Genomic DNA, 25,181 nt, shown 5'->3' with positions numbered 1-25,181 from the left:
TAGCCCTTCACCCAAGCATGCTACAGGACCAATATCAAGTCACTGGGCCTCTTGGTTATTGAGAAGAAGTTGTTTGAAGATTATAGCCTATTTGACAAATGTGACCTTGAATGAAGGTCAAGGTCATTTATTTGAACAAACTTTGTAGCCCTTCACCCTAGCATGCTACAGGCCCAATATCAAGTCACTGGGCCTCTTGGTTATTGAGAAGAAGTCGTTTGAAGATTATAGCCTATTTGACCAATGTGACCTTGAATGAATGTCAAGGTCATTTATTTGAACAAACTTTGTAGCCCCTCACCCCAGCATACTACAGCACCAATATCAAGTCGCTGGGCCTCTTGGTTATTGAGAAGAAGTCGTTTGAAGATTATAGCCTATTTGACAAATGTGACCTTGAATGAAGGTCAAGGTCATTTATTTGAACAAACTTAGTAGCCCTTCACCCCAGCATGCTACAGGCCCAATATCAAGTCCCTGGGCCTCTTGGTTATTGAGAAGAAGTCGTTTGAAGATTATAGCCTATTTGACCCATGTGACCTTGAATGAAGGTCAAGGTCATTTATTTGAACAAACTTAGTAGCCCTTCACCCCAGCATGCTACAGGCCCAATATCAAGTCCCTGGGCCTCTTGGTTATTGAGAAGAAGTCGTTTGAAGATTATAGCCTATTTGACCCATGTGACCTTGTATGAAGGTCAAGGTCATTTATTTGAACAAACTTTGTAGCCCCTCACCCCAGCATGCTACAGGCCCAATATCAAGTCTCTGGGCCTCTTGGTTATTGAGAAGAAGTCGTTTGAAGATTATAGCCTATTTGACCAATGTGACCTTGAATGAAGGTCAAGGTCATTTATTTGAACAAACTTGGTAGCCCTTCATCCCAGCATACTACAGGCCCAATATGAAGTTCCTGGGCCTCCTGGTTATTGAGAAGAAGTTGTTTAAATGAAAAAGTTGACGCCGGACGGCCGGCCGGACGGACGGACGGACGACGGACGCCGCACCATGGCATAAGCTCACTTGCCCTTCGGGCAGGTGAGCTAACAATGAAATCATTAAATCCATCAATGTTTATCATTCATTATTTAATCTAAGAATTCATCATCCAATTTTAATGCATATTGATTCATTAGCAGTCAATTTATATTCCCTCTGTAGCCATTTTTGTAAACTAAGGGTTCATATTGTATTCATCATTGGTGGATTAACACTTGTTCTCTTCAGCTTTCAAATTAAAAATTATCACGCCCTGGTTTTTAGGGGCATCCAATGAAATTGTGTCTTACAAGTTGGCAGGAATATATTATACATGTAATACATATAGACAAAGTGTTGAAAATATATTGTGAGCTAATACAGGAACAATCCTAAAAGTTTTGCAAATAAAGAGGGATAACTCTGTGTCTCCGCTAGGTATCAGGGCAGGAAATCTAAAGCAAGTCTAAATCCACCAAGTGTGAATGAATGTGATGTAAACAAAATGAACTCTTGGCTTGCAAAGATGAACAACAGCTAATTAATGAACCAGTACTATGAATCTACAATCTGGTTGATCTACTATTCTACATGCCATAAATCACCAGCTGATTAATTCAAATTAATTAGCACTTGATACCTCCTATCTGTTAATACCTGGCTCAGTATGAAGGATACATTCTTTGTTTTACATGTAAATGGCATATTGACTTTGTAATATGAACTACTGATGTGATGAATTCACCCTGGTTTTATTATAAACGTGTATGTTATAAAACTTAAGATTTTAACATGCAGCTTTAAATCACTCTACAATTGTTATATATGTTTAATATGAAACCCAAGACAATATGACATATCTATGAATGTTGTTAAAATTTTAATTTCAATTTCAAATAAAAAATAACGAAATCAATTTAAAGTGCATATATTTTTTATTCCCTCACACATATGACAATTGAAACCCCTATTCCAGTAGAATATCTAAACAACAGGACTTCAGGTTTGCCAAACAGGGACCACTCAAAATTGAACTATATAATTGGCTGTATTTTCTCCATCATCCACCTTGCATAGAATTTCGTTTTTTTTGGATTCCTCTGTTGGATATATAATTTACTAAAATAGCCCTAACAGCATTTCTTTTTATAAATATAAATAGTAATGATCATAAAAATAAAAAAAAAAAAAAAGAAGATTTTTGCTATAAAAACAATGATACCCAGTCACAGAAAAGACGGACATTCCAACAATAGCATGCACGTGCGAATATTTTTAGTGTACTGAAAAAATGTCACATTAAAAACACAATGTCACAACCCAAATCTAAAATATGCATCAAACTTGTCTATTTCTATTAAGAAATCATTTTGTTTTATGATGCTGCCCCTGAACTAAAACAGAAGGTCTATAAGGGTCTGTATTACTTTCTTGATTCTTATATTATCTGATAGAAAACGTGCACATTTTCAAGTACTTAATTCAGACCATGACGGCAATCAAAGATTTCCTATTGATGTGGAGCATTTGTGACTTATTTCAAGTTTTTAAATGATTTGGTAGAAGCAATGAAGTACCAGAACTGGTCAAACTGCCACCTGAATATCTTATGGTTTTATTAAGTGACAGGACAGCCAGCAGACCCTTAAGAATATGCATTTGACTCCCCAAAATGAGATTTACCTCCAGGTTTGACATGACATGTCTATTCGACATGTGTCTTGACCACTTCTGAAATTGCTGCAATTCTAGGGTCAACTGGATGCTCCCAAGCGGTAGTAGGCCTATCCAAATACTTCTTTGTTGGTCAAAATAGAATGATGTTTAAGTTAATTCGGTGGCAGAATTTAGAATAAGATACAACCTCTGAGCTCCACACATCACTATCATCACATTGACCTTTGACACATGTGAAGTTAAAATTTTAAAACACTCAAAAACCAAAGAGGACAAAGATACACAACATAAAAAAACAACAACAACAAAACCCAAACAAACAAAGACATCCTTAGACACATAAATTCAGAGATAAAGTACAAAATCCTATTAGAAGTGAAATAAGATTAGTGACTTTCTTGCTTTTATCCTTTTATCAGTTTTCCACTATTTTTATAGTAACAATTAATATTCAAATTAAAGTTATTTTCAAAGTTACAATTGATATTAAAATCAAAGTGATTACATATTAGCACTACCAAGTATGTTTAAAATAAAACTTTCTATCGGTGATCAACATGTATTTCTTTCTTGGTATCAAATTTTCCTTTTAAAACATTTAACATTAGATGGAAATTAAAACATGTTTCTTCTAGATAAAATTCTGTAAACACAAAAATAATTCTGAAATTTCCAAATTTAAATTTACCCATTAAAAACCCAAGAGATGTAGGTAAAAGACATGTTTAGTCTATTTATAAAGCATAAATAGTCCTTAATCTCTGTCCCAATCACCATTAAAGTTGTGTTACTACATGTTATACTGAGCCTAAATCTACTGGTATACCATATCTGTACGGAAAGAGCAAGTTTCTACATACATGTATCAGACAGATTTTATCCCATTCACAAGGTGGCAGTGACTGAGCCTCCAACTTTGCCATGACATACAGTTTCCAAGGGTGTATAGAGCGAAAGGTGAACGTAACCCATGGAGTATTCAGGACGAATCCTCATATTCAAGACTGAATCAGGGATGGGCTTATCTTTGTTATAAATTGAGGTTATTCCAGTAAAATATCTACACAACTAGAGGATTCCAGGTTTATCAAACAAGACCACAAATATAACTGATTTATTCAAAACAGTACCATATACTAAGACACATCTCCGACGACACCCACCATGCATATATTTTTGAAAATCATTTTCTGGAGTCCTTCCACAGGATATTTTACTGGAATAGCCCCTAGCTTAGTCATTTCTCTGGCTCCATCACAGGACAGTCCTATTTTTCCACAAGGAACATCTTGTACCATCGTTCATGTCGGGGGTTTTCAAAATTAGGCACAAAGTTGATTTTCACAATTTCACTGAAGCCTTCACTGGTGTTGGGTGCTTCGTACTTTGACCTGTTATAAAGACAATAGAAAGATGTATCAGATATACTGAAAAGATGGGCTAAAAAACACAACAATCTTCCATTGGTGTTTGTGTTAAAGACAAACATCTTTTTTAATGTGCTAGAAATATCACTCTTCACTCAAATACTTGTTTTCTCATCACTTTTAATTGTATTTCTGCCAAACTTTTCCATGAATAATTTCAATTTAATACTTTTCTTCATTTACATACATATTATGCATCTGTATTTGACTTTTAGCTACTATACCTCTTTTTTCCTTCTTTTTTTTTTTTTTTAGAAACCGTTTCCATAATATCAAAAGGGAAAGATTTAAGATATCAAAAGTATGTACATATATCATATGACTTACCTCATACTGTTCATAGTGATCTCACTGATGGCTTTGTGGGTTTTATCCACCATCTCCCGATACTGTCAACAGAAATGATCGAAAGTCTACCAGGATATTAGGAGGGTCATAAGACCACTAAGTTTAGTGATTATCTTTACACCTATCATACATTGCAGCAGACAAATTATCTTTCCTATAGAATTGTCTTACATGTACCTATACAATTATCTTTAAAATTATCTTAAGAACTATGTAATAATCCTTTTTTTTTATCTATAAAATTTTCTTACCTATAGAATCATCTAAGACATATCTTCATAATTATTTTAGCAGTTGTAAAGAAATATGTTACCTTTATAATTTACTTTTCTAGAGAATTATCTTATCTCTATATTACCATCATAATTAGTATTATCTTACCCTTTCGTTGTGGCGACACTGGTACAGCGAAGCAGTGAACACAAAACATCTACAAGGTATACCAGCTTTCTTGGCTAATGGGATATACCTGTAAATAGTGATATCATCGTCCTTTATATAACCAATCTGTAAATAGTGATATCACCGTCCTTTATATAACCAATCTGTAAATAGTGACATCATCGTCCTTTATATAACCAATCTAACACGGTACATCTAACCAATCTCGTACATCAAGCCAATCTCGTACATCCAACCCATCTCGTACACCTAACCAATCTCGTACACCTAACCAATCTCGTACATCTAACCCATCTCGTACATCCAACCCATCTCGTACATCTAACCCATCTCGTACATCTAACCCATCTCGTACATCTAACCCATCTCGTACACCCAACCCATCTCGTACACCCAACCCATCTCGTACATCTAACCCATCTCGTACATCCAACCCATCTCGTACACCCAACCCATCTCCTACATCCAACCCATCTCGTACATCTAACCAATCTCGTACATCTAACCAATGTCATACATCTAACCAATGTTGTACATCCAACCCATCTCGTACATCCAACCAATCTCGTACATCCAACCCATCTCGTACATCCAACCCATCTCGTACATCTAACCAATCTCCTACATCCAACCCATCTCCTACATCCAACCCATCTCGTACGCCTAACCCATCTCGTACACCTAACCAATCTCCTACATCTAACCCATCTCGTACATCTAACCAATCTCCTACATCCAACCCATCTCGTACATCCAACCCATCTCGTACATCCAACCCATCTCGTACATCCAACCAATCTCGTACATCCAACCAATCTCGTACATCTAACCCATCTCGTACATCCAACCCATCTCGTACATCCAACCAATCTCGTACATCCAACCAATCTCGTACATCTAACCAATCTCGTACATCTAACCAATCTCGTACATCTAACCAATCTCGTACACCTAACCCATCTCGTACACCTAACCAATCTCGTACATCTAACCAATCTTGTACATCTAACCAATCTCGTACATCCAACCCATCTCGTACACCTAACCAATCTCGTACATCTTATAATCTAACCCATCTTGTACACCTAACACCTCAGAGAACATTACTGCTACACTGGTCATTTGTGTGACGAAGGTGACTGTGTAGTTACTGAAATGTCACGCTCTAATCATACACTGCGTGATATACCAAAGTCTATTACTAGTCATTTGTGTGACGAAGGTGACAGTATAGTCACTGAAATGTCACGCTCTAATCATACACTGGTTTTGATATACCAAAGTCTGTTCACATTCATACTTACCAACCTAACGAACATGTATCATAATCTACTCAAATCAGTGAATGTAACTGAATTTCGAAAAATTAAATTAATTGATAAACGCCAATTAATAACTAAATTCAACAACCACCTTTTGAATACAACTTAACTTCTTGAAGTAAAAAAGTCTTGTTAAAAACAAATTGAAACTGAAGGTGGATCACAGGAGCTGGGACAGGATTTCTGTGATAAAAACTCACCTCTCTCTCTGTTCCTTCGTAGTGTTGGTGTTGTCAATGACAACACTTTTGCCCTCTTTTAGCGACTTGGTACACATAGTTACACATTTCTGCCATGTCCCAAGGGTGTCCTGCAAAGAGGAGACAACTATTGAACTTTGAAAATATATAATTTAGACAGTATAACCTCAAGATCTGTCGAGAAACCTGTGCTGAGGTCTGGTTTGAAAATAAAATCATGATTGTTTGTTTATCGGCTAGATTTATCGCCCTGGAAACAGCAAGGGTCATTTGAGGTGGGGGCCTCCTTGTAGTAGTTGGTAACTACCTCATTGATCAACATACCATCGAGAGCAATTAGAATAAAGCTTCTTGCCCAAGGACTCAACCATGACAGCACATACTGGCCTGTTTCTAAGCTTCTTGAGAAACACAAACTGGCACGAGGAGGTAGTGTCAAACCACACACTTCGGATCTTCATCAGAGGTTATATGGCCAAGATCTAACTTGGCTATCATGCACACAAATATTCATGCATCTCAATTTTTTGTACTTAAGCAGCTGACCTTCCTGACCTTGAAAAATAACGGCCAAACACACATCTAAAATATTCCCTTATACGGACCATCAATGATATCTGAAATGATCATGATCCAGAATTCGGAAGCAATTCCATCACCAATAATATACATGTACATCATATTATGACATCTTTAAAATCTTGTTAAGTCATTAATTTGTAACTAAATAGTAAATAGATAGCTGATAGACAAACATGATTTGGTGCCAGATTATTTACCCATCTTGATGCTCATTCCACACAATATACAATAGATAAATACTTTTATACTAAATATCTAAGTTTAGTACCTACCCTGTTAATTTGAATGTAACCTTTTGGTACCAAGCGAGTGGTGGAGAAAAAGGACTTTCCAGCTGTAAATATAGCAACACAAAGGTAAAATTTGAAAAGACCAAACATTAAAATCAATCACTAAGCAAGTCGTTGTTATCTATTATACAGAACAACCCGACTTTGTGATCATTGTATATTTTTTTTAACCAATGGCTGTCTAAAATTACCTCAGGAGTATTTAATACTGTTAATACTCTGGACTATATTTTCCAGTTAAGATTTTTTTCATGTCACATTTCTGTGAAAGTTTTTGTCAGATACTTAGATAAAACAAATTATAGTTTAATTTATAAATAAAATCTGTAGTATTTTGTTTTATAGTTTTGTAATTCCATATAAGTCATTATAACCTAAACCTTTTTATACATGACAAACAGTTAATAAATGTTTAATACAGAGTAATTTTTATTACCCCTGCAAAAATCTTATCAACAAAAATGAAGCAGCCGTATGAGTTTCATTCAAATGGTGCTCCACAGGGAGGAATGAGAGATTTACCTAGAAATGTGACACTCCGACAAACATGATTCAATTCATTCTGTTCTGAGATAAATGCAACAATGAGAAAGAGGAGTAATATATTAAGCAAAATATAAAATCAGACTTTACGATTTATGAGTTACTCACATGCTGGGAATCCGACAAGTATCACCATCTGAAAAATTTAAGGATACATACAAATGATCAACTTTCTATCCCAATCACCAATTTTATCAGATTGTGACTTAATATCAAAAGTCTAAGAACACATCATTACATGGATTTATTCAGAACCACAGCGAAAGTAGATAAAGAGTTCAACTAAGGAGGTCTTTTCAATGTCAACATAGTGAAGGATACAACAAAATTCTCATCCAAAACCAATTTTTTTAATGATTGATTCAATATCACTTGCTTTTGAAAAACTTTAGGCAAACTATCAAAAAGCTTATTTCTATGCTTGCTTGCTGTCTGAATGAAAATTTTAAACAAAAAGGATGTAGGATTCTAGAAGAATGTTAAACTGTCTATAAATTTAACCTTCTCTGGTATTTAAATGTCAAAATTCAGTAATCAAACCATCCTCCCTCCTAAATGATAGTTACAAATTTGTGCACTTGCATACATATTGTTCTTTATACCAATACCTATGAGGAGAAAACACTGGAATGAACTTCAGAAAACCTATAACCTTAGTACATGTGTCAACTTACCTCTGGAGAAGGGGAGACAACTTTAGCATTAGCGGGTTCTGTAAGACAACTGCCACTGTCAACCTTCCTCTGCAATCAGACAACAAAATCAGGAATTTGTATCGCATTGTGCTCATTGATTGCAATTATTTATCATATGGAAAATTAAATGTTTCTAAGATACAAAACTGGGATTAATTATTTCATTATTTCAAGTTAAACTGTATTCAAGCACTCAATTTTCACCAATACTGATTTTATAGTTTAAATCTTAATATTTTTTTTTCTGAGAAAACAATAATGAATATTCATGTTACTTAAATAAATCTTATCAATTATCGGACTCTAGTTAACTCATTATACAAGATCGTTACCGGGTCAAAATCAGGCATTTCGTATTTGGCCTTGGGTTGACTGAGAAAGTACTCCTCCGGAGTGTAGAACTTCAGTCCAGCATTCATCGCAAACTGTCAATAAAAACAAAATGCTCTCTGCATTACAACTGAAAATTCTGTATCATTGAAATCTTATATACATCTAACTTGAACTGTAATCCCCCAGTCTAACACCCTGCACCTTTTCAGGATTAACCATAGCCAAAACAAATTCATGCCATTCTAAACGTCCATACCTGTTTACACAAAATCGGTTGATAATCTGTTGACACAACAGCTCTGAAAGTTGTTAGAGCACCACTAAGACTATATAACAAAACTTCAGATGAAGATCCTAGGTAGGTAGTACAATCTCTACCATTGCAGCATAAATACAGTAACATATTTATCCTCAAATTTAAAGCTCCCAGCCCTAATGTAAAAGTTTAGTACCATATTTATCCTCAAATAACCCCCCTCCCCTAGTGTAAAAGTTCAGTACCGTATTTATCCTCAAATAAGACCCCTCCCTAGTGTAAACGTTTAATACTGTATTTATCCTCAATAAGACCCCTCCCTAGTGTAAAAGTTTAGTACTGTATTTATCCTCAAATAAGACCCCTCCTTAGTGTAAAAGTTTAGTACTGTATTTATCCTCAATAAGACCCCTCCCTAGTGTAAAAGTTTAGTACTGTATTTATCCTCAATAAGACCCCTCCTTAGTGTAAATGTTTAGTACTGTATTTATCCTCAAATAAGACCTCTCCTTAGTGTAAAAGTTTAGTACTGTATTTATCCTCAAATAAGACCTCTCCTTAGTGTAAAAGTTTAGTACTGTATTTATCCTCAAATAAGACCCCTCCCTAGTGTAAAAGTTCAGTACTGTATTTATCCTCCAATAAGACCCCTCCTTAAGTGTAAAAGTTTAGTACTGTATTTATCCTCAATAAGACCCCTCCCCTAGTGTAAAACTTCAGTAGTGTATTTATCCTCAATTAAGCCCCCATCACTAGTGTAAGTAAAAGTTAGTATTGTGTCCATCCTCAAATAAGCCCCTCCTTCCTCCTTAACCTCCTCTAATGTAAATCTTAAGTACCATAATTATCCTCAAATAAGCCCTCTCCCGTTATGTATATTTTCAGTACTGTTCTCATCCTCAAATAAGCCCCCCTCCCCCCTCCATATTCATCCTCTGATAGGCCCCTATTCCTAGTTCAAAAAGCACTAAATCTTTGAGGAGGGCTTATTTAAGAATCACTTTTACCTTACTGTTTTCTTGGCCTATAGGGTAGGGGCTTAAATAAATGGAATCATGATTTTACAAGGAAAATATATGCTATGAATTTTTAAAAATTGCTTTATTCTTGGTTTTGTTTGATGAAACATATGTACACTGTATTTCTAAAACAGAAGACATAAAATTATGATATTATGATATAGCTTACCATTCTATCACTACAAGAGAAATCCTTCTTTTTACCCGGGGCCCACTTGGCCGGACGGCCAGCTGCATCTGAAACAAATTCACACACATGTATGTCTCACTCTGTCAAGCATTCTACACCATTAGATCATAAATCATTGACAGCTATATTCTCAAAATTAGAAATATCTAAAACTTAAAGCACGTTCAATTTGTTTTCACTTAGTAATATTTGTATCATACTTTCGCGGCTTTCTTAAAACCATGAATTCAACATGTAGTTATTGCAGGTAACTTTCTATAGAGCTAGTCAACACAATGATGACATGCGACAATCAAGTACAGTACAGTATTTTAAACCTACCTCCTACGTAGAAACTGTCTGTTATGCTCACCATTATATCCTCATTTCCCTGAAAAAAAGTAAAGCTTTAGTAAGTTCAGATAATAAATCTAATTTAGATCTGTTATGATAACTGAAGTATGGAAATTCATATCTGACAATTGTCATCTGTTTAAAATTCTGTAGTAGTAATCCATACTACTAAATAACTTAGGGCAGGCTGACTGTTCCTCAAAATACATGGACAAGGCAACACAGTCTGTTTTCGTTCGATGATGCAACTTATCGGTGTAATAGTGTGACTCAACGTTTGAACTTACCCGGTCCCGAAGGAACTCGAGCATGCCCAGACAGGGCTTCCTGTACACACCTTCTCCCGTGGATATCAGAATCTGAAGCAAATACACCATGATGTCATGTTATCAATATTGATAAGATCTCTCAGTGGTAGCTAAGGATAGGGTAAACAGTATACAGTAGTCTGCCATAATTTCTTGCGTAAACCCGCAGACTGCGTAGTTTACATCTGAAGATGTCGTGAAATATATTCTTCAGGTTGATAAGGACAGCTGTATAAAAAGTTACCTAACACATCCAATAAAGTTATTGCTAGAGACGTGTCGATAACAGTGCAAAATGTCACTAGCAATAACTTTATTGGTCGTGTTAGATAACCTTTTACATACCTGAAAATGTCTTTTGCTGGCTTTCTGGTGAAGCAAGCTATCTGCGTTTTCTTTTACATAGACATTTACACATGCAGACTTTGTGTTGTTTTTAGAAGTTTTTAATCAATTCATCTTCAGATGATGTTTGACATACCATATTTACAGCTGTACAAACATTTAAAAGGCATTCCCTCGTTTGGACATCAGAAACATGCACAACTTCTATTGATGAAATCTATGTCAGAACGATGATTATATGAGTGTTTATGCCTACAATTAATGAAATTAACACCAAAATGTACAGGGAAAAGACATATCGTATACAAATACTGTATGTCTCTGCAGTAATTAGTGATACTTCAGGTCGAATTAAAAATTTTCAGGACTTAATACTCAAAGAACTTTGGTTTATCTCGAGAGTAAAACTGCCTTATGAATGTAAAGATTTTGACAACCTAAACTTTATTCAAACAAAGGAATGCCCCTTTAACTATCAATGCAAATAACTATAGACAGCATTGATGATTGCCAAAATTATATGAATTGCCAGTTTTGTAGTAGAAGTTAATTTAACATATTACAATCTGACAGTGCAGATTATTTCAAATCATTTATACTAATTCCTGAAAATGCAATATTTTGCTTCTAGCTGGCTATCCCTCAGAACAAGTATGTAATAATGTACAGGAAATCATTTCTTTCTCCTCCAAAGTTTAGTCTCTCTTAATAATATTGAATGATATATCACTAGGTATTTGTATGACGTATATCAATAATAAAACAACTAAATAAGTATTTATATTTTCACAGTTACCTGAGCACTGACACCCATCAGTTTTAGCAATGCTGTGAACTTATGCTGTAGATCTTCTATCAAAGTTTTCCCTTTCTCAACACCTTTCTTTAAAGAGAAATTTGCATTCAATTAAATATTCTGTTCAAGAAAGTCTAGAGAAAAATTTATAATTTCAAGCTTGTCTTTTATCAGATCAATTGACAACATCCACATTATAAATAATGTAACTAGGTTGAAGTTTATTCTTATCAGTGATAAAAAAAATATTCTATACAGTATATTGCATAAACGTATAACATTCAACAATTGTGAAACAAGTTATGACAACTTATATTTATCATGCTTGTTGGCCCGGATGGAAGCTTGCATGGGGTCTTACTGTGGGGAGGAAACCAGAGTTCCATGGGGAAATCAACATGGTCAGGCAGGTGACCCTATACCTTTTCCTGATCGATTTGGGGATCAAACAGCAGCTGCCTAGACGAAAGGCAGGTGTACCATTGTGCCACCTGCATGACCACCCATTGGGTGATCAGTTTCTTATTTATATAACTGTACCTGATTAGTGAAGAAGACAATTTTGTAGCCCTGTTCATGGAGTTTCTTCAACTTGCCAGGAATTTCAGGGTAAAGAATTCTGAAAGAAATTGACAAATACAGAAAATAATGACTGGTGAAGACATCATGATCAATGATTAGTACGTTGAACTGAAATATACAGAATAATATTCGGAATCCATTGAAAAATTATAATTGATTATCCGCGAATACAACTTCCTAATTATCAATTATACAACCAGTTGGTCATGCAAGGCCCTATTAAAGTTTTTCACAACATCAATAAAATGTAGCTTCATTTCTATTTTCTTTATTGCACATGTACATTCATCATACTGTATACTAATTAGCCTTCAAATAATAAACTTACCTAAATTATTACGTATTCTCACCTTTTCTGGCCTCATCAATAAATGCAATATATTCTCAATAATCGATTTTGGATTTTTTTACATCCTATTTAATATTAAATACTTGTTATGAACTGATCAATTTTACAGTGAAACTTATGTCATATCCACCACAACATTGACACTGCTGACAATGACTTTACCAACCACATTGTCATAGATGGCTATTGTCTGTAATCACATAATGCTTCACATGTTGACACTGTTATCCTTGGTAGTTAAACATCTCTATGCTCAAGAAATATTAAATAACTGTCAGACAATAAGGTGAAATTTCCTTTTATTTTTAAGAGTTTTGTCTCAGTTTGCAACACTTACTTCCAATCACTGTTGTCCTTTGGAAAGACTCGTCCAGATTTTGTTGTGATGATGGTCCCATCAATGTCAAACCCTGCTATCTGTCAACAATGAAATTAGGACACAATCATAAATCAACATACAAAATACTGTGATCATAAAAACATTATCAAGTTAGTTCAAACAAACAAATAATTATAAATTATCCACAGCATACATTGTCAAGCTAACAATGCTGAACATAGATATAGTATCAAAATTAATGCTTTTAATCATGACTTGATACTTCAAATGCTTTGCATTTACATATCCACAGCATTTTCACTTATTTGGTTAATGTTTTTGCAGATATTTTCCTCTCTGTTATCACCGATCATTTAAGCAATGGTGATGATCGATGATGAAATCTAGAGTGGTTATCCAACACTATAAAAAGGGCATTTTTGACTGCCTGATCCCTTTAGGAAGTTTTGCCAGCATATCATCAATTAATTTTTTAAATAACTTGCTGAGCCACTTAGATCAGTGTACTACCTACCTTTGAACTAGCCCGTACACCCTTCCCAGTGTAAACGTATAGTTTATCGTGGTATTCCCACTTGCTGTCCTGTCTTGGCGGACCTAAAGAGTTAACTCCCCTTTTCACTGGTTCGTCATCACTACATTTAGAATTTCCTGGTGATGAAGACTTGGAAGTAGAAGGAGTTTGATTTGCATTTGAACTTGAATGTTTAGAATTTGATGACTTTTTTTCTTGATGTTTTTTCGGAGATTGCTTTCATCATTTTTAGTTTCTCTTCAACAGATTTCACATGTTCTTCCTCTTCACTACTTGACTTTGCTTTAACAGTTGATGAATTTGACAGTCTGGGTTTTTTGTTGTTCTTCGTATTATGTACATTATCAGAAGCAGGTCGTTTCTTTGTGTTTGTTTTACTTCTTGATTTTTCTGATGTTCCATTGGAATTTTGTACTTTTTCCTTCACAAATTCTACTTTCTGTGGATACTGACCTGCAAAATAATCAACATATCATTCAATTATCAGTATATTACTCATAGAAAAATACAAGTTGTCAATATATCCCACAGCCTGCTAAAGAAATGGAATCTATCCATACAAGCATGAATTTGGCTGTTTGCATAAAGTGTGATATTTACATCTTTAATCATTTGTTTCCATGGTTACAGGAAAATTATGAAAAATAAAAAGCACTCCATACCAAAAGATTCCACTAGAGCAATGCAAGTACCAGGTTTGGTGAAATTATCTTAAATGGATTTGGAGTTACGTTTCGGAAAAAGGTGTTGGACGGACGGAGCCCAATATCTCCTCCCAATAAACCCATGCAAAACTGTGGGATAAATATACATGTATTACAGAGGTATGTACTGTATTAGAAGTTTCATAAAGAAAATTTTGACAAGCTGGATTTTCCATTATCAGATTGCAATTACCAGCTAACACATAAATTGTTGCTCCTTCTTCTAGTTTGCATTGTCTCCCCTTCTCCAGTTCTATACCATCTAACGCTGATGAGTTGTTGCCATTCTGCTTCACTGTGACAACCTCTGTCTTCCAGTCTGCTGTTACTTCCACTGCAAATTTAAATAAATATGACATTTTTACACACTGCAAGAATATGACTGACTTCTATAGACAACATACAAGCTTAAGTTCTAAAACTTTACACACAAAGGTACATGTATACCCACTGGTAAATCTTGCTTTAAAGGCAGATTTGGTGATATAAACAAAATTTGTCTGCATTGATTATTTACAAATGTAACAAATGATCAATGCATTTTCTGAACACAATATATATATAGTTGAGTGAATTTTAATTGAATTACCATTGGAAACATTAAAGGCCAAACTAGTCCTATGAAATTCAAAATGACTTGAATTGTTGCAAACTTAAATTTTGCAATATTTGGTACTTCATTCCTTTCCTTTCAATCTCAGATAAGATGGAAGTATTCACAAAATCAAAACAATATGATTATACACAGTACATATATATGCATGTATTGCTTGCTCTCAACATGCATCATGATTAATTTTATTGAAAGTTATATATATGATAATTAATTTTCTTACAATTCTTGAAGCACTGGCACTATATATGGCCATCTTAAAGAACACTTGCAATCACAGATATTTCATATCTTATTTTTATTTGATTTTGACCAACACAGGTTCAGTTTCTTCTCCCCAATCTTGGACTTAATGACCATGCAGACCCCATGCAGCTTTAATCAAATTTAATGAATAGGACATGTACATATGTACTGAAACTTGATGAAACCAGGTCAATTGTGAATTTCAGATGCCACAACATCACATTGAATTTACTCACTATAGTTTTTTCTTTCTTAAATCGCCACTTTTGAATTTAACATACTCAAGGTAAGAATCAAGCAAAGAATCAAACAATTTGCTGACTATAGGCAAACTGGTTGTACTACATGCATGACACATTAACTTAATCACTGGTAATCTGTTTTTCCATCTGCAAAAGTAAATCACAAATATATGTTGATAAAATCATTAAGTTACATTAGCCAAGTTTGGTCTACAATGTAACTATAGCTACAGCAACATTGGTGATTTTAGATGTTTAACGTTAGCCAGTGATCACGAATTTAGTGAGTTGATATAGGTACCGGTGTAGATGTACTGAATATTAAACATACTCCTCAGGTTGACGTTATGAATATATATACTTACACTGGTTCCTGGAACATCTCGGGTCCATGATACGGGTCAATGGACTACGCCCGATAGCCACTGCCTCGCCATGAGGCAAGGGGATCGGGTCATGTGTGTTGTTTGGACATACCAGATTACAAAAACGCACCTTGTATTTACTCATGCTCCGATTGTCAGTTAACTGGTAAAACGATTTTTGCCTACCTCCAGCAAAATATGCAAACCTCACTATTCTACAGAAAGAACCTGCCAGATTTGTTTGCCTTTTCGTAATATTTAAGTTAAACCATAATATCCACTAAGTTCAGATCAAAATATGGCATGCTCGCGCCAGATTTGCCATATGAACGTTTCTATCTTTGGAAACTGAAGAGTTCCACAATTTGACAACAGGAAGTTGCATGTGGTATAAAGGTGAGATGTTATTATATACCTAAAAAGTCTGGTTTAAAGTCGATTTTTCTCAATGGCACATTAAACATTTCTGTTATATTCATTGTTTGTATAAAATAAAATTATATTTTTGTAATGATACCCCAAGCAAATGAGATCATGTCCATGTTAGGCTACGTAACATTTTGTTGATTTATATTGTGCAATTTCTAATGTTACATGCATACTGGTAGCTTCAAGCTTGAAAATATGATCATTACATGTAAAATCTTTGTAGTTTTTTCAAGTATATAGAGTTGACCAGTTTTGACAGGTTTCACTGTATTACACAGGACATGATAAAGTGACATGGTACCCTGTAATAGCCTTTGCTCTATAATGTATTAGTAATTATAGGTGTATTGTGTATTATGTTGTTACAGTAGTGCTGACAAGATGAATGAAAAGGAAGAGCAAGTTCGTCTGGTACTGAAGTTGTTAGAAGCATTAACAACCCCTGATCAAACAAAAACTAATGGAAAAGTTCAAAGAAAGCAGTAAGATACACATTTACAGTTGTTTCTAATTATCTATTTAATTACCTTTGAATGGATTTTGAATTCTGTAGAATTTTCTGTCTCACTTTGTTTGTGGAATGCATGCATGATTCATTGTAATTTTAATAGGATTCATTTTAAATGTGTTCATTACATTTTAGACACTTTAAGATTTTGTCTCATGAGTACAAATGTAGTTTTTATAATGAAATTCAATTATAGTCATATTCATATTACAAATTATGCAAAAAAACTAAGAAAACTGGACACCTACAAAAAATGTATGTTGAGTAATAGCTGATCATAGTAGCAGTTTTGAAATGTCAATACATTTTCAACAGCGTTTATTTATAATGGGAAATATATCTTGTCATATTTCAGGTGATCCAGAAGAAAATGGATTTGATTGGCTGTTGAAAACAAATTTAGCCTTGTACCGAGAAATTCTTGAGACAGATAAATATCAGAATGTGAAACTTATGTTGAATGAATCTGTTTCCATGGAAACTGAAGTAGACACATGCAGGTGGCGCTTTGTATGTGCATGCTTAGAAACACTTACACTGCTACAGACATCTATTTCCATTGCAATGGAAGAATTCACAAAAAAGTCTAAAGAAAATCCTTCACCAGAGCTCCGCCCAGGACAAGCACCCCCATTATCTCCCGACAGCCTAAGCATTGGTCATCATAAAATGGTACTGACCACAATTCAGTTTGTGGTCATTTTGGGGATCAGTCCAAAGCTTGACTCCGGTGTTGGTATTCCCATGGAGAGAAGATCGGAATTTGCCAAACTGTTACTTGCATCTTCCAAACCAGATGAAGCATCACCCGAGAGCAGAAATTTGTGTTTGTTTTCTTGTGTTAAAGTATTTATGTCATTGTTGGATATTCCTTCACTTGCTGGTCTAGTCCTGTCCAGACATTTAAATGATTTGCTAGCTTCTCTGTTGATGTTGTTACACAGCATTCCCAAACATATTGAAAAGCCGATACCTGAAACTTTGAAAGATAAAAAATCTACAGAAATCACTACCCCAGAATCTGAAATAGACAGTTTGAGTTTGGCTACCACTACGGCACCATCCAACTGGACCCCTGCTTCTGTTGTTGATATGGTCGTAAAGAAACAATTGCATTCAACAAGTAAAGGGGAGAATACTGTAGTTGATAAAGAAGCACCTGATCACGAAGGAACCCACATGGTAGATTTATGTAAGGAGGGACCTACCGACAAGGGAGCACTTCTCGAAAAGGGAGCCATGGACAAGGAAGAGTTTCTCAGGGAGGAACTGAGCAGCAAGAAGTCACTTGGAGACCGTGAACTGCAGTTGTGCGAGACATGGTTACAACAGCTACTAGAAAAGGCCCATCCTCAAATGCTTGTCCGTGAACTTTTGTTACTACAAAGTGGGGCACCTGCTCCTCCCAAACAGGTCAGTATGTAGCAAAAACATGATGGCAATAATTTTGGGATCTCTAACGCTGGCTAGCTTTTCTGTCTTGGAAAATAGCACCATGAATAGGAAAAAAACTACGTCTACGCAGGAATAATTATACTCAACAATGTCCTAAAGTTACTAAATTTTGTCAGTGATTTATCTGAAAATTGAGGACAAGCATCAGTGATTTGATGGTTCTACTGGTTATCATGTTGTCATCATCATCAGAATAACATTGAAGTACTGTAATATCTAGTTTAGAATTGTTGTTATCTCTGTTGGTGGTGAACATTTCCAACTGGAAAAATTTAAGTTGAACTTTGGCAAATATAGGGCTGATTTGCGATTAGGAATGGGGACAAATAAACCCTAGACTCCTGACAAAGTCAGGGCTTTTTCTCACTGGTTTGGGATGGGGTCTTTTTGTCTCTTTTTGGGAAGAAAATTGGTGAATTGGGAAACATTTCAGGAGCAAACAGAAAATTTTAGGTTTTTGGCTTTAAAATGAAAGAATTCCAATTTGGAATGGGGCCCATTAAAGGCTCCAAAAAGCCCTCAGAAAAAGCCCTGTAAATCCCTAATTGTGTTTTTTTGCCAATAGGAAAGATAAGCATCCCTTCTCCCCAAAATACAGTATATAAAAATCGTATTTCTCCATAATCTTCTTATTTATCCCTTGTCGTAGGTTGGCACTGCAAAGAGAAAGTGGGCATCCCCAGTCTGGCTGAGAAAGGTGTGTGGACGTCTGCTTACCAACATCCTCATGAAACCCAAGGGAGTCATTCATGTCCTGCAGGGCATGCTAGATGGCCCTGGACGAGGTCAGTTATATCACAATTAAATTTAGTCATTTTACATGATTATCTATAATAATGTTTGTTTGTTTGGTTGGTTCATTGCCTGTGAACAGCCAGAGTCGTTTTTGATGTGGGGTCTCCTTGTAGTAGTTGGTGACTACCTCAGTGAACAACATATGGGAGACCTGTCACTTGCCATCTACACTTAAGTTTCTTACCTGAGGACTCAAGCATGACAGCACAGACCCATATCTTTCCCAGCTTCCCGAGAAACGCAAACCGTCACGGGTAGGGAGCGTCAAACCATGCACCTCGGACATTTACCTGAGATTACATGGCCAACACTCTAACCAAACTGAGCTGTCATAGCCCCCGCTATGATAATGATAAAATGTGAAGAGAAAAAGTGTTTGGAAGATGAATAAAGATCTAGGGTGAGGGAGTGGAGTCCTTTTCAAGGGGATACCTAATATGTGTTAGCTTGAGAACTGAACCGACATAGGATATCAATACTGAAACAGTAGGTGCTGATTAGGATAAGAAAGCATGTGGGATATTAAACTGGATAAAAGACCTATAAAACAATTGTAACCTAAAGAGGATCAAAACACACAAAGTAGTTATATTTCTCTGGTAAATGATTGACATAGTGTCCCTTTGTTTATTACTCCCTACTGTACCTTTAATCAAAATTTGATATTTCTATCTATTCTTTCAGAGAAAGGGAAATCCACAGCTTCTGATTGGAGGAAATGTGATGCGGTTGCCAAGGTGATTGCCTGTTGTCCCATGACATCAACGTCCGTGGAGGAATACTATGCTCTTGTTTCACCCCAGGTAATTGAGTTGTTCTGGGAACAATTAATAAAACTCACTACCTTAAGCTGGCAGTGAATTGATATTGTGGAGTGTAACAATCTGTAAAGAATGTTGGAAAGATTATGCCTGCTCTGTCTCACTGCGAGGCGACAAATGAGGGCCTCATGCAGAATTAAAGATGATTTCCCAATTTCTTCTGTTGAAGGACCATTGGAGAACTGCAGATAGGCTGGTCTCTGTCTCAAGGATATTTAAATAAATAAAAATGAGACTTATAATTTCGATCTCTTATAGTGATCTGTCTCATCGAAAGTTTTAAATTAGGGGAAGGTAAGGTAGGAATGAGCTGGGCAACTCCTTACAAAAATGAAGGGGATGGCTGCCAGTCTTAATCACAGAAAAAGACCTATGATATTTTAAGCCACTGAATGCAAAATGTTGGGCCTCTGAAGAGTCATAGATTTTTCTGTTGTTTAGAAAACTTTAAACCCACCAACAATCTACCATGCTGTCTCAAAAGATGAAGATGCATTGTTCTTTGAGACATTTGATTTATACGACAGATTTTGCTGTTACTGCATCACCCAGACACTAAGGTATGTCAGGAATTCCTCCGGGTAGCCTGTACAACTATAGCCAGGATGATGGCTCAGCAGCCGGACCTGACAAGGAAATATCTATTATCTCCCTTAATGGAGCCCCTGGAGAGATGCTCTGAGCTAAAACGTATGTTATGTTCATAAGTTACACATCTAGGCTAAAGGGAAACATGTAACATGAGCATTATAGGAGTGTTTCGAGGAAGTATGACCATTTGGGGACATAAAATGGTAGTTACATTAGAATGAAAAATAAAGTAAAGCTTGAGGTTAAAGATGATAAAGCAGATTTTACTTTGGAAGGAATGGGCTCATTTTATACTTTTTGAAGAAATCAAATTGCCATCTCTACTGATTGGGCTAAAGTGCAAAGCTAGACGGCAACCATATCACTGTACACAATATACAGTTAAAACCTGACACACAATTTAGGTAAAAGATGGTTGTATACTTATAAATACCTGATACCTTAACTTGACATTTTTCTCTATTTCCATCAGCCATCGGAGCAGAGAATCAGTGTTTGGTGGAGGAAAAGGAGCTGACCACATGCCTTGAGGACTTACATAAGGTATATTTTCATATCTTCAGAATTCTGTTCTTTGTTAAAAAATATCCAGATTCGTGATTAGGAGAGAAAATGTTATTGAAATTCCTATGTTATGAGTTATTACAGGTATTTGTAGTCAGTTGTGAACCGAACATCCGCTGATGACTAGTATTATAACATTGGTAATATATTATTAGAAATATTTAAATTTAATATATATTCCCTGATGACTGGTGTTTTATTTTTGCAATGTGTTATTACAGGTATTTGTGGCTGGGTCTGAACCAAACACCCCATTGATGACAAGCCTTTTACCTGTAAGCCAAACCATCTTTTTGCTTTTCTGCTACACAAAGAAGGGAGTGTCCCATCTCAGGTGAGATTATTGAATAATATACATACATTAGATGTACTCTCATAAAAATATCACTGATTGGGAAGTTATTTATCCATTATTAATGGAATAAAATAATCTTATTAAAAAATGTAAAAACACCTCAAATTTGCAAATCTCAGATCTTTGTAATTTGCACTTGTCAGGTACTTAATGGGGCTTAAAATGCAAAAATAACACCACTTCTTTCAATATAATTTGCACTTGCAAAACTTTCCTTAATTCAGGAGGTCCAAAAACTGATGTATAAGAATGAAATGATAACAATTAAAGTGAAACATTTCTTGAAATTACTTTAATAGAGATTTTTCATAATGAATTCATGGTTACAATTACTGTTTCAGCATGTGCTGTAAGGAGATCTTGGTTTCCCTTCTGAAGGGGCTGGACAAGGAAGAGGCTATAGCCTTGTTACACCAGTGGGTCCTCGGCACAGAGACACACCAGCTGGCAAGTGATTGTTTTAACTTTCTGTTTCCATTTTGCTCATTTATTAAAATCACCTTTTGTCTGTCCTCCATTGTCTTTGAATCATCCTTTTCCTTTTAAACCTAATTACAAAATTCGCTTTGTTAAATCCTTAGGAATAAAAGGCCATCAGCTGGCAGGTCCCACTCCAAGAATTTTTTTATTAATTGTTTAACCTTCAGAAGTCTAGTAATTAAAGGTTTCATTGATTAAAACAAATGGAGTAGTGTTTCAGACATACTATGGGCACCACCATTTTGAAATCTGTGACCCTAACAACAACAAATCACATGATCCCCCCAATCTGTATTTATTTATTATCTTTAGTTGCCTACATATTAAGTACCCATTAACTAAAGATAAATGTCAAAGCTGTTGATCCAATTCAATAATTGTCTGCCCTTAAAGTGGAGATGAAATTCATATTTCTTTAATTACAGCAGGAAAATCCAGAGAGTAAAAAGGCTGATAACAAACTCTCCATTGCCATCACAAAAATTCACCCAGAAGTCCAGTTTTCGGCTGGGGACAGTGGAGGAGTTACTGTTGTTGTCAGGGGAGGCAGGTTGGTGTTTTTTAGCCCACCATTATCAGATCTTTAAGATAGATAGTTTTATAGATATCAATATTTTATAAAGGCTCAATATTGTGATTTTCTAAATACTCATCAAACTTATCAATTCACTTTTCAGTAACCATGGTGATGAGGGGGCAGTAACCAATGAAATGATGACCGCTGCTGCTTTAATTATCCTGAAGGATTTAGAAAAGAGTGGCCTGACTGGTGATTTCTTCTTGGCACTGTTAATGGTATGACTAACTCTGATCATAATAATGTTCATTATTGAGTGGTAGTGCACAGTTTAGTGTATAGTTTTCTGACCTTGACTGATCTCAAGGTCACAAGTCTGGATCCTAAGGGTGTTGGGATAAAGAAGATCTTCCGTGAGTGCCTATGTCATGTGTAATTCATCAAACAAGCTCAATAATTTGATATTTTACAGTGAGTGGCATATTTAATGATAGAATGAGTTTTGATATAATGACATAGTCAGGAATGTAAAATTCTGTTTATCACATAACTATTATTTGAATGTGAAAATATATTTAGTGAAAACTCTCAAATTGTTTGTCCATGTGTGATATCATATCTATTAATTGTGACATCCAAAATTAACACTTGCCTTTACAACATTTATGACATGACCGTATAACATGGTAGAACGAATGAGTTATGTGACAAATTTAGTTGTGTCATTTGGCAAGATATTTTAACCTAAATTCTTGACGGCATCTGAGTTGAGTATTGTAGAACTCTCCATATGAGGGTAGAGTCTCATATTTTGCCAGATTTTGTGAACCCTACATGTGGAATACCCCTCCTTGTGTGTAAAACTGTTTCATCATTGACTGTAATTGATTTTAATTTGAGATTATTATCAGAAATTCAGCCATTTCGTGACTGACTTAAAACCAAGTGATCATTTAATTATAGACAGATTCTCTTTACAGGTACAGCTGTATTAAATCGGATAAAGTAAACGGGAGAAAACTGGTCATTGTTTTAGTATGGCAGAACATTTGCTGTTGTACATTATACAGTAAATAAATTGATTGAAATGTGGGAACTTATTGAAGATATAGGATCTTAAAAACAGAAAAAAAAATTGAAAGTTGATAAATTCAGTTGTTACACCTGTAAGTAATACCGATTGTGATTTCTTATTCAGGAATTGACTGAAATCATCAATCGAGAGATTCACAGAGATGTCCGTGTCCCACTGAAAATGGAAGGTAATGGACAAGAACTCATGGAAGCTGAAATGAAAGAAAAACGGATGGCAGATAACTTCCAGCGCAAAGTATCTGTTTTGAACCTGCTGGCAGCTATTTGTGAGGAAATAGGGCCATCATGTCTGAAAAACACCCAGCAGACACTCAAGTTTGTACAGGTTGGTATTGAAAAGTTTTCGTATATGTTTTAAACTGTTCAAGAGCCGAAGAAGTATGCTTCATCAGCTGGGTGACAGAGACCATGTTTAATACTATGTACAAGCCACATCGACTACTTGAAGCTTTAAATCCATTGGGTTAACAATAATTTCCACCTGGCATATTTTAGGAGTTTTATAAAGAAGGGGAGGGAAGAGGAGTTTTATAAAGAGGGGGAGGGAAGAGATTGTTTGCAGCCTGAAAAAAAATGACAGTACACTTATATAGGGAACAACCAACCAATTGAAAAAATAGAGTTTTGAAACATCCCCTGTGTATAGAAAGTTGAGCCAGGGATAATATGTCTGGCAGCCACTGATTGGCCAGTATGTTATAAAATAAGAAAATAGATATGTAGCCTGATAGGTAACAATCCATAAGAAATGCTGATATAAATTTTGAAGTCCGATTGAATTTGTTTCCAAAAGTTCAGGTAATAATAATTAACAGGTAAACATTTCAGATTTTTGAGAATTTTACTGCGAATTCATCCATTTTCAAAATGGCTACCCTGGAGAAAATTTGAGCTGAAGGACCCAACTTTTTTTTTATTAGGTAATATGAGGCCCTAAACTTTTGTTATAAACCATAATTGTCATATTGAATTCAAGAATTTGAATGAAATACTCCAAAACGTTAACACTCAAGTCAATGGAAAAACAATTGGTTGTTTGGTCCCTAATAAAAGCCTTTTAACTAAATTTTTAACAAGCATATACCTTTAACATGTTTGAATAACACTGCTCTTCCTGGTCACTTATTGGAATTTTGAAATAAGGCATATATAGTAACAAAGAATTGATTTGATAATATTTTGTATTCCAACTTAGCATAACATACAAAGAATTTCTTTCCAAATAGGAAGGGTTAGTATGTATGCATGTAACACTTGCGTTGTATTTCAGGTAACACTTGAAAGAGGGGTACAGGTGTGTAAGAACACCTCTGATGAAGTTCTCGGAGCATTTGAGAGCGAGACCCTTACCATGGCGATGGGCATGCTCACTGCTGTACTTACTGGTACCATTAAGGTAAGTGTGTACCTCAACTTTGTTTAACTGCTGTTAAAAATATACATACACAGTAGAATGTCACATAGCTTAATTCCACATAACTGAGCATTCAACTCCTGTCAGATTCCCTGCATAATGAATAGCAATTTTAATATAGAGTTAACTATATGTGAG

General features: G+C 35.3%; 2 protein-coding genes across 3 annotated transcripts in view; one reads left to right on the top strand and one right to left on the bottom strand.

The window, feature by feature from the left end:
• Positions 1-1,708: 1,708 nt before the first annotated feature.
• LOC117337284 (bifunctional polynucleotide phosphatase/kinase-like) lies at positions 1,709-16,350 on the bottom strand. Its single transcript, XM_033898189.1, is given in 18 exon segments — positions 1,709-4,045; positions 4,409-4,470; positions 4,811-4,898; positions 6,354-6,463; positions 7,208-7,269; positions 7,877-7,904; positions 8,443-8,511; positions 8,796-8,888; positions 10,241-10,308; positions 10,583-10,631; positions 10,882-10,953; positions 12,044-12,130; positions 12,584-12,662; positions 13,312-13,391; positions 13,829-14,068; positions 14,070-14,302; positions 14,747-14,887; positions 16,020-16,350. Coding segments are annotated over 18 exon segments (1,830 nt in total). The 5' UTR covers positions 16,165-16,350; the 3' UTR covers positions 1,709-3,921.
• Positions 16,351-16,368: 18 nt separating this feature from the next.
• Positions 16,369-25,181, top strand: part of LOC117337283 (transport and Golgi organization protein 6 homolog) — a 16,974-nt gene continuing 8,161 nt past the window's right edge. For both annotated transcript variants that reach the window (XM_033898188.1, XM_033898187.1), the window contains exons 1-13: positions 16,369-16,415; positions 16,817-16,930; positions 17,312-18,369; positions 19,061-19,196; positions 19,891-20,009; positions 20,555-20,717; positions 21,091-21,161; positions 21,404-21,516; positions 21,879-21,984; positions 22,443-22,567; positions 22,695-22,812; positions 23,733-23,954; positions 24,900-25,025. In XM_033898188.1, coding sequence (XP_033754079.1) covers positions 16,909-16,930; positions 17,312-18,369; positions 19,061-19,196; positions 19,891-20,009; positions 20,555-20,717; positions 21,091-21,161; positions 21,404-21,516; positions 21,879-21,984; positions 22,443-22,567; positions 22,695-22,812; positions 23,733-23,954; positions 24,900-25,025 — 2,379 coding nt within the window. In that variant the 5' untranslated portion in view covers positions 16,369-16,415; positions 16,817-16,908. The remainder of the gene's footprint in view (positions 16,416-16,816; positions 16,931-17,311; positions 18,370-19,060; positions 19,197-19,890; positions 20,010-20,554; positions 20,718-21,090; positions 21,162-21,403; positions 21,517-21,878; positions 21,985-22,442; positions 22,568-22,694; positions 22,813-23,732; positions 23,955-24,899; positions 25,026-25,181) is intronic.

This window comes from Pecten maximus, chromosome 11, assembly GCF_902652985.1.
Source record: "Pecten maximus chromosome 11, xPecMax1.1, whole genome shotgun sequence".
In the NCBI taxonomy this organism is placed as follows: Eukaryota; Metazoa; Mollusca; class Bivalvia; order Pectinida; family Pectinidae; genus Pecten; species Pecten maximus.
The sequence above is the reverse complement of the archived record's forward strand: the minus strand, read 5'-3'. Positions and strand labels throughout refer to the sequence as shown.